This window comes from Macaca nemestrina, chromosome 6, assembly GCF_043159975.1.
Source record: "Macaca nemestrina isolate mMacNem1 chromosome 6, mMacNem.hap1, whole genome shotgun sequence".
In the NCBI taxonomy this organism is placed as follows: domain Eukaryota; kingdom Metazoa; phylum Chordata; class Mammalia; order Primates; family Cercopithecidae; genus Macaca; species Macaca nemestrina.
Genome location: NC_092130.1, coordinates 121,415,839 through 121,426,975, shown reverse-complemented (window position 1 = coordinate 121,426,975; position 11,137 = coordinate 121,415,839). Strand labels below are relative to the sequence as shown.

The 11,137-nt window shown below is 39.3% G+C and overlaps 1 protein-coding gene across 13 annotated transcripts in view; it reads right to left on the bottom strand.

The window, feature by feature from the left end:
• Nucleotides 1–11,137, bottom strand: part of LOC105499370 (ARF like GTPase 15) — a 437,434-nt gene that overhangs the window by 233,951 nt on the left and 192,346 nt on the right. For all 13 annotated transcript variants that reach the window (XM_011771920.3, XM_011771916.3, XM_024786935.2 and 10 more), the window contains one exon: nucleotides 329–537. In XM_011771920.3, coding sequence (XP_011770222.1) covers nucleotides 329–537 — 209 coding nt within the window. The remainder of the gene's footprint in view (nucleotides 1–328; nucleotides 538–11,137) is intronic.

Below are 11,137 nucleotides of genomic sequence, written 5' to 3'. Positions count from 1 at the left end.
CTGAAGAAGAGAATGAACTAAGTCCACAAGTTAAAACAACAGTAAATAACCAGGCCTTTAGCCTCTCAGAATAGATGAAAAATATAACCAGAAACATCTTCTAACCATTGCTAAATAGCTAGAAAACTGTGCTCTCCAAGTAGGGTTAGGTATGTAAACAAGTGCTAACAGATTGATACAGGCTTTCTGCTTCCTACGAAAACTAAGGTTTCACGTTGAAAACAGCATAACCAGCACATTCCTAATTATATGCATTTTTCCAGGTTGCAATGTGGCAGCAAAAGTACAAGTAAGGAAGACGAAGAGTTGTCATATTAATGAGACATACCTCTTGTACTGAGCGAGCTGCTGGCTTGTCTTGATGATTGGCCAATATTAAAAAGGGTAAAGTGCATAACTGTGGATGCTGAAGAGCTGAGTGCAGCTCATTTCTAGCAGCTTCTAAATCATCCTCTGAAGAGGCACTGTCTAATACAAATATTACCCCTTGAGATCCTTGGTAGTAGCGGCTCCAGTATTTCCGGATATTATCAGCCCCTGTCAAAAACAAAACAAATTTTTGTTTTAAAAAGAGCTTTTCAGCAACGTTCCCAACAGTAATTTCTACTGGAAACCAATGTATCTTTTAAAAATTAAGTGCTAAACTCTGTGATATGGATTAAAACAGGAATTTAGAAAAGTCAGAGATCACAGTGGATAGGAACAAAGAAGGCAGTAGAGCCAATAGGCAGATTTGGCCTTGAACGAAGACACAGTATCTAAGCCATTCTTAATGACTTTTATATAAAAATATGTGTGAGAGAACCAGGATAAAACCTCCTAGACTTAAACTCAAAAAAAAAAAAAATTCAGACTTTAATAGTCTCAAATGAACTATACTCTCTACAAATTGAGACTGAATCTGACCCAGAGAGCTGCATGACCTAGACATCCAACAAGGCTTCTTTCCAAACCATTAACATTACCTTGGTGATATTTTTTAACAGAACTGCTTGCTGATCAGGACAGCCTTGTTTAATTTCACCTAGAGAGCTATTAGCACAATAGCTCTATGTGTCAAAGTGCTAAAGGTTGTGAAAAACTAAAATCATGGCCTTTGATACATTTGTATGAATCTGGCTTCATAACTCATGAGGAAAAATAACAGACGACAAGAGTGCACTTACGGTCTCAATACGATAAGATGTTTATTAAATATATATATATATATGGAGAGGCCGGGTGTGGTGGTTCACACCTGTAATCTCAGCACTTTGGGAGGCTGAGGCAGGTGAATCACCTGAGGTAAGAAGTTCAAGACCAGCCTGGCCAACATGGTGAAATCCCTTCTCTCTTAAAAATACAAAAATTAGCTGGGCGTGGCCTTGGGCACCTGTAATCCCAGCTACTTGGGAGGCTAAGGCTGAGGCAGGAGAATCGCTTGAACCTGGGAGGTGGAGGCTGCAGTGAGCCAAGATCGTGCCACTGCACTTGAGCCTGGGCAACACAGCGAGGCACCATCTCAAGAAAAAAATTAAAAAAATAAAAAAAAAAAAACATGGAGAATCTCGTCTGCCAAGGCATGTCATGTATTATTCCTCTTTGTATTTCCATTATATAGCACAACACCTAACTCAAACTTCAGTACTGGAATGATGAAAATTGAGGGAATGAGGGAGTAAAAGTATATACTAATTAAGCTTTACAAATTTGAGACTAGAACTCTAGAGATTATTTAGTCCAACTCTCTGAGGAAACTGAGGCAGAGAGAGGTAAAGTAAGTGATCCCTTGTCATGTATCTAATAAATCACAAAATTGGGATTTGCATGAGTTGGTAGACAATCTGCCCAGGGAAGGCACAGGCACTTCCCATTACATCACGGTGACTGCTTTCATTACTTTCATTCAAGAATAGGAGGGGCAATATGTGTGCATGTGTAGAAAAGGGGCGCTACTGGTTACATAACGACAATTAGATTTCACAGAATTTCACCAATTTATTGCATATGATCAAGTCCTAACCAGTTAATAACTGTATTTTAGTCATTCACTGAACATCTAGCTCCTATGTTTGACATACTATGTTATGTGTTAGGGAAACAGTGGGGACTGGAGTTGGTGTGGCCTGGCTGGCAAGGGTCACCTGTTTGCTTCTCTTCCCAACTCTGTGCTCAGTGACATCCTGTTGGTAGCTTGAAATCAATCAGGGTGAAAGGACTGTCACTATGGAAATCAGCAAATCCTACATATCAAGTCTGTTCCTCTCCCAGAGAGCTAACACACCACTGGTGACACTGAGCAGCTTATATTTTCTGGGAGAAATAGAAAAGAAAACTCTAAGATTATAATAGAGTACAATGAAGTGCTGTCATAGAGGCACTCATTAGGTCTTCTGGGAGCAAGAGATAGGCATTTCACCCAGAATGGAGCAATTCTTTTTTAATTTCATTTTTTAAATTTGAGATGGGTTCTCACTATGTTGCCTAGGCTGGACTCAAGACTCAAGTGATTCTCCTGCATCAGCCTCTTGGGTAGCTGGGACTAAAGGCACACACCACGGTGCCCAGAGGGGCAAATGTCTTGAAAGAATAATATCAGTAGCCAAACAGCTCCCATTTATTAAGCACTTCCTATCTTCCAGGTACTAAGTGTTTTAAAAAGAAAAGCTCATACAATTCTTACAACAATCTAAGGAGGGAAGTATAATTGACTAAGGCTTTGAAACCAATTTTCAGGTCCTAAAATCTGTGATTTCACCATTATACTACACAAAAATAACTAGGTATATATTTAATAAGAGGATCATGGACATTTGATGTTGAGCAATGTTAAATATGTGAAGACATGGGATATGAGCAGGGTTGATGCATATCAAGCAGGGTCCAACTAAGAAAACAAAACAAAAATAAAGAGGGAATGTAAGCCAGAGATCATTTAGTGTAGGGAATTAGTGGCTTAGGTGGGGGTGGAACTAAGAAAACAGCAGGGGTACTGAGATAAGCAACATCTTAGGTCAGGTTCCCTAGACACAGAGCCTGAGATGGCATTTCTTGTACACCTGATTTAGAGGGAGTGCTGTCAGGAGAAACTAGAAGTGAACGAAGTAGGCTAGAATGGGAGAAGAAGCTAGGCAGAGACATTGTTTCAGAAATCTAGCCTCAGCTTGATGCGATGAGGAACTCTACAGCAAGGATTGAACCACAGAAGTTGTCTAGTCCAAAGGCAAGGGGGCTGGGCTATTACACCCTTGTATAGTCATTAGCCACCCCTGGGGAACAGGAGGGGGATGGGGCATGATCTTATAATCTCCCAAACACATTTGGTTGGGGCAATTATTGTCAGCCAAGGGCAGGCCTCTGGAGAAGGGTACAGGTGTGAGTCATTACCAGCCAATACTCGCAGCAGCTGGGAGATGGATGCACTGGCCCAGTAAAGGAGGTCTGGGTAGGAAACCAATAGCATCTGGTACAGGCTACATCCAGACACTACCCATATGCTCGAGAACCATCCATAAGCTGGAGGGACAAAACTGGAGGCAGTGTTACCCGCTGGTAAGTGTTTAAAACAACAAAAATAGTGTGCATGTGTATCTGTACACAAGCTTGTTATAAATTTCACTAACACAAAGGATGTGCAGCGCACAGTTTTCATAATAAGAATCAATGCAGCATGCTTTATTGTAAATTCCACATAGCCAACGAATGCCCACAGAATGCTTTATTGAGTTTGCATCCATAGCCAACTAATGGCTGCAACTGACCAACTAGTGTAGTTCTGACATGAATGGTGGCTGCTCAAAGTGCTTTATGTATATTAAATCACTTACCCATGACAGTCTAATGACTCTCATGAGGTAAATACTGTTATCAATACTATTTCATTTTATCAACAAGGAAACCAAAACACAAAAAGATTATGTAACTTGTCCAAGATTACACACCTAATAAATGCATTTAGGTCTAATGTGCTCGAAATAGAGGTCATGGACTAAAAAGGCAATGAGGCTAAATAAAGAACTATATTACCACATAAACTAGGAGAAAAGAAATGGAACCCTATTGGAACAAAAGGTAAGTAAATGCCTACATACATTAATGGAAATATGTCCAAAAACATTTCCCAACTGGTTAATGCAATGGATAGTTATTAAGTACCTATTCCATCCATACAAGTCTCTGAGCTAGGACCTAAAGAGATATTTAGAAAGCCATTATTCCTCTTAACTGAAACCATCAAATCCTGTAAACTAATACAAATTACAATGAGGCCTGCAAATACAGCAGGCAGAGCAAATATGTCCACACATTAGATGGTGTCCAGTGAGTCAGATATAAAGAGAATTTGGTTGCATGTTTTAATAGAGCTTGTCCCTTGGAAACACAGGACACCTGGAAATTCAACTTCTGCAGTCAACTCTTTCAATGAGAAACTATGTTTTCATTTGCCACATTTATGAGTACATATGGTACCTGAAAATAGTAAGACACACACAAACACACAAACACACAAACCCAAAGAGAAATACCGTAACTTTAAAAAATGTCCCTTATATGACATAATGTATGAATAATATGTTAATAGTGAAAAGACCCTTTTCTTTAATCTCCTGCCCAGTCTCGTGCCCAGTCTTAGCATTCCTTTCATCATCAACACTGAACTTGGAATTCTAAATTCCCATTTTTGTCTTCTGCACATGGCTTTGGTCAGCAGCAACCTAACCCATACTGAGACCAGGGCACTTCACCAGCAACGAGGTGAAGAGTGGTATGCAGTTATTCAGTCCAGCTTAGTGGGCCATGGTTTAGTCACCAGATTAAAATAAAAATTGGCTGTGTCATCAACCCAGCTGCCGGCTGTTTTGAGGAGTGAGCCTAACTGGGAAGGTTAGGGACACCTGTCTGATGCCCACATTCTCAATCCTCAAACCAAATCCAAAAGAAGTAACAAACACAGGAAGTGACGTCTTACAGCAGGCTAAGGCCACTCTTAGTATAATGACTGAAAATGCCATGCTCTGTGTCACTTAAATTACAATTGCAACATAACGTGGTTAAAGAGCAAACTCAAACCTCGTCTATGGTTTGTACAGTCAGATTAAAAAGCAAAGGGGTTAGTCCTAACAGTAGTGGGGCTGGGTGAGGGTGGTGCCAAATGTCCTAATTATACATCCAATGTTGCCTCACTAAAAGTTGGAATAAACACTTGGGAATCTAAGCTCATCAGGAGGGCCAACCAGGAGAGTCTGGCTCAGGGTACCACAATAAGAGTAGAGGGAGGACACAGGAGCATAACAAGTCCTCACTGTGTAAATTCATTTCTGTGGCACACTATAGATGTTAACAACATCCTCTCATTATTCATTAATACATCCATCCAACAGATATTTACTGAGCACCTGGCACCATTCTAGGTGCTGAGGAAACAGCAGGAAACAAAACAGAGAAAAATTTCAGTCTTTATACTGCTCACAGCGAAGCCAGCCTATCATCATAGAGGTTAAAAATCCCAAGTACTCATCTGGCCAACTGAGACCTAACAAAGGTCTGCAAAGGTCTGTGGAGAACCTCTGAAAAAGACTTAGCTTTTCAATAAAAAGAGATGCCCAAAGAGAGCCACCTCTCTTACAGTTTTTAGATATCATTGAGTGATATGCTGAATCTTTGAACAGCATCAGCCTTCTAGCAACCTTGAAGGAGACATATCTACACACTGAGGATGTCAGAATAGGAAAACAGAAAGAGCCTGGGTCCTCAAGCACATCCCTGAGCAGCAGAACAAACCACCTACATACATTATAAGGACTCCTTATTATGTCAGCACAATAAATGCCTATTACTCAAGCCAATTTTAGGACAATTTGCAAGCAAAAAGATGCCAGGTTCCCTCATATTAAATTAAAAGGCTATGAATAGGTTCCTTAAAACAGTAGTTCTTTGAAAGATGTAACCAATGAGTTTAAAAATAGGGATATTCAGGAATCAACAATAAAAACAGGTACTCAAAGTTATCCCTGTGGAAAATCTGATCTCTAGACCACTGCTATCCAGTTAAAATTTTTGCAGTGATGAAAATATTCTACATCTGTGCTTTCCAGTACGGTAGGCACTAGCTGCACATGGCTATTGAGCACCTGAAATGTGGCTAGTGTCACTGAGAAACTGAATAGTTTGTTTCATCTATTTAAAGTTAAAACACCACATTGGACAGTGCCGCTCTAGACATTTCCATCAGTGACTGCTGACATAAAAGACCACAAGAAACCACTAAGACAGGAGCAGATACAGAGATCTCATTCTGTCTTTGAAAGGAAGAGCACAAGGCCTTGCTGGTATAGGAGGGGCTGCTGTCACCCCTATCCAACTGTGGTTCCCCAGAGGGCAGTTGCTGAAGGACTCTGCAACAGGCCAACCAAGACTGCTGCCAGCCACACTGTGGTGGTGGAAGAGTCAGGGTGAGAAGTTCAGCTGTTCTCCTCTTTCCATCATCTTACCACAGTCTTAAAAAATAAAAGTAAGTAAGAATAAATTCCTTCTGGAAAATTGAATGGGACTGGAGACCCATAAACAAGCCAGTTTGGGAGAACTTGAATTGTAAATGGGTATTCGAATCTTAGTGAATGTTGTAGCCTTAGAACACAGGTTACCTCAGCAGTATTGTTAATACTTTCAGAGGAATGCTTCCCAGCATGGGAGATGAAAAGGAGAAGGAGGAGAAACGCAATACTTTTAAATTCTTTTTAAACTCCTCCCATCTGCAAAACCTCGGTCTTTTAGATTGGTGATTCTTTGGACTTTTTTTCATCTTTTAAACAGACTCAATCTTTTTTTTTAAATAAACAACTAATAATTCAGGCAGGACTAAGACATACATATCTAAACTCAAACTTTTATTATGGACTTTCCCACCCACACAACAAAACAAGCCAAAATATAGGAAAGTAAGTTAAGCCCTCCCACTAAATAGTCAATACAAACTTTGTATTGGGTACTGATTCTGTTGGGTATCAGAACAGTATAAAGGTTCACAAACAGGATAGAATCAAAAAGTATCCCAAAGAACATAGGTTAATGTACTTTGTGTTTTTAGTCCAGTGCTTAGCACAGGCTGTATTATGGCTGTATTATAGCTGCATGTTTTCAAATACTACGAAAGAACTCTGAGAAAGGCCTAACTATGAGTAGGGTGAAGTGTCATTGTAAATATATTTAAGGAATTCTTAATATCAGAGGTTGAATGAGAGATTCCTTGCAGAACTGGGTATGTACCAGAAACATAAAAATTAGTTGCTAATAACTGTACTCAAGCCACCACCATCAACCAAAAAGATAGATTCTTTGTAGAGCAAAGAATGATTTGCTTGGTAAATTCTACATTCTACGTTTGAGAAATCAGAATAAGTATTCTATAAAAGATTAATTCATTAAAAACTATTGAATTTCCATTATGGGTAATACTGTTAGCTGTGGTCAGAGTATGATGATGAATCAGACACAAAAATGCACAAAACTCCCATATGGTTCTTCCAGCGTAATCAGGAAGATGATATAAAGATTGAAATCTAAAGGGAGATGTACTTTCCTATTTCACTTTTCAAACAGTCAAAAAACTAAGTGTCAAAAAGACAATGGTTACTGTTAAGCTGAAGAAAACCAAAGTCCCCAGACTACAGTGAGATCTGCTGTGAATATCCACATAGGAAATAAAAGATGATCAACATATAGTCATCGCCAACCCCTACCACACCTACATACCACATTGCAACTAACCTTGTAAGGTATTTATATACATCATCTCATTTAACCCTTTAGGCTTTCTTATCCTCATTTAATGGAAGAAAAAATTGAGACAAGCATTTTGCTTGAAGTCCAGCAAATAAGTGGCAGATCTAGGATTCAGACTCTGGATTATCTGACTCCAAAGACCATGTGCTCTTTTCCACTACATGGTGCTGCTTCCCAGAAAATGTCAGAGGCTCCAGTGAAACGGGAAGGGACAGAATGTTCTATTCAAATAAGCATGCATGTTTAAGAGCCATAGGCTGTAAAGAATGGTTAAGATGGATATTGTAGAGAAGGGGAAGACAAGGCATCCAACGAGTTTAGTAGGGGGCAGCAGAGCATAACCTTGGAGGAAATTAGGAACAGGTGGATTATGGGGCACAGTGAGAAGTATGAATGTGAAACAGAAAATCTGAGTTAGTGACAAGTAAATGGCTAGTGTGAAAACAGAATATGGATGGCTTTGTAAGTCAGACAGAGTGTCTAGATTGGATTCAGAAATTAATAATTATTATAGAGTCCTGAGGAAAACTACCTGAGGTGGTTTTGTGTTGCTTAAGGACCCTGTCTCCCACTCACTGCCTGTTAATACTTAAGTTGAACAGTACCACCCACCCATACCTGCACTTCCTCCAAGTCCAAACTGCCAAGCACAAACAAATACCTGCCACGCTCCTGGATGTATGGTTAACTGCAAAACCTGAAAGATTAGTTTAGTAAGGTATTTTTATATTTATTAGAAATCTACCATAAGAAAATGTGAGAAAAGAAGAAAAAAAAGTTCTTCCTTCCTCCAAAAGCTAGAAGATAGTCAGCAAAGGAACCTTATTTTGCCTTATTTTGAATTCCCCCAGTACGAACAGTTTGAGAGGTGACTATAAGAAACACCAGTGGCAGAGTTGGACGTAAAACAGAGAAAGAGATAACAATGCACAAAAGGAGCCAGAGACCGCTGTGGGTAACAAGAGTTTAATCTTGCTGGAACGCTGGGAGCTATAGCACAGAATAGATGCTAGGGGTGAAGGGACTGCGTCTTAGCCACCTCTCCCGACTCTGCCCCCTTGCCTATCAGTGGTGGCTTCAGGGCTGTTGAGGAGGGCAGGCTTTAATTTCCCAGCACTTCTGGTTTGCCCAAAGCACCCAAGCAAAGCAAACTGCAGTAGTCAGAGACCCCCCACTCTCACCCTGAAGGCAAAGGCTATGAGAAGGCTTCTGATACCCATGGAAATGGAGTTATGGCTGGGACACCAAAAGGGCCTCCCTCAGCTACCCAAAGAAAAGCATTTAAGTGTCACTTTAGGCTGTTTCGCTGCTGGTGGCTCTATAGCAGAGACACAAAAAATACAATCCTTATTACTGGAAGTAAAAACTAAGACTCGGTTTATGTAACATCCGTATACTTAGCAGAAGACAGCCAATAAGTCTGCAATGTTAAGCAGCGGTTCTCAAAAGGTAGTCTTCAAGACCCTTTCAGATGGCACAGGCGATCAAAACTATGGTAATAATTATACTAAGACATTATTTGCTATTTTCACTTACGGTACGAAAGCAGTGGTGAGCGAAGGTACTCAGCACTGACAGAGGTACTGGCAACAAACAAGTAGTCACTGTATTCTTGACTAATCACATACTTGCAGGGGCAGAAAAGGCCAGTTTCACCCAAGAATTCCCTTAGTACGGCAGTAAATTATTATATTATTAAATTAGTTCTTAAACACACCTTTTAAAATATTCTGTGACTAAATGAGAAGTAAGCAAAATACATTTTTGCTTACATACCAAAGTAGACAGTTGATTTGACAATAAGCACCTGTACAACTGTTTGAGCTGTAAGCTACTTCACACAACTCCATTTTTACTTGAAATTTCAACGGACAAACTACGATTATTCAGATTTGAGTATTTGATAGACATTTTCTCAAAAATAGATGTGCAAGCCTGTCATTTCAAGGAAAACAAATGATAGTATTTGTTGTCAATGATAAAATTTGTTTTCAAGCAAAAGCTAGAGTTTTAGAAAACTTGTTTCTGCTAAGTTTTGAGTGAGTTCGACAGCTTTTCAGTGATGAGACTGGTGGTGATATTAACAGACAGATATTCATAAAGTAATCTGTAAACACTTGGAAGCTCTACTCAGTGAACCAATATTTTCAAAATGACCAATGCATGATGTTTCAAAGCCATGCATAGATAAAAAACACATTCAAAGTATAAGAGAGACCCATGCAAGTTAATTAACTGAGTACAAAAAGTTTGCTGATACGGTTTTCAGATTCCACATTACAACTGATTAAGAAACAACCACCTGTTGAAGAATTTCAGTGTAGTATCAAAGAAGACAATCAACAGTTACCTAAAAAGGTTATTAAAACATGCCTCCCTTATTGAGTTATCTATGTGAGACTAGACTTTCTTCATGTACTTCAACCCAAACAACATATTAACAACAGATTAACTGTAGAAGCAGATACGAGAATCCAGCCCTCTTCTATTAACCAGATTAAAAAGATTTCCCAATTTTCTCATTTTTTTGTTTTCAAAATTGTTTATTTTCATTAAAAATGTTATTTATATTAACATGTTATGAGTTTATTATTCTTTTATAAAAATGTTTAACATGGCTTTAATTTCTGACATGGCACATATACCCATTGTCTTTAATATGAGAAAGAGACATTTAAGATCTACTGAAATTTATGCATAAATTTAGAGTTATTTTCTAGCAGGAATAAAAGTCTTTCTTTAAACTGTCTTTATTCTAACTTTGGCTGACTCAAGTCCCAAGATAGAAGAGCTGGAATTGGGAGGGCAATCTCAAAACTAAGAGGTCCACTTTGGAAGCATCCTAATCTCCTCGGTACCATTATATTGGAATTCTAACCCGGTGATCACACACTTTAAGGCCTAGAAAGATTACTGAATTGTGTGTTGCCCAGGAACTTTAAATGGCATGCCTTCCAGGAGATTCCAAGGCAGGTGGTCCTCAGCCTACCTTTTAGAAAACAAAGTTCTACATACCATACAAGCTGATATGCCAGTTGCCTTCTCCTCACCTTATCCTCCCTCAACACATATTCTAGATGTCTATGTGACTCCAAACACAATTTTACATCATTATCTTCTATGTCAATTCCTAACAATCGTATTGGGGACCATGCCTGCATTCTGACATTGGCCCCTCCTTTATGTTCTCACTATGGTTCATGCCCTCATCACCTTCCAGCTGGATCAGTAGGATGGCCTTCCCACTGGTCTTTGCACAGCTTCAGTTAAATTACTCATACTTGTGGCTATGGTTTGAATGCCCCTTCAAAAATTAAGAGGTAGAACCTTTAAGAGGTGATTAAGTCACAAGGGCTTCACTTTCAAAAATGGATTA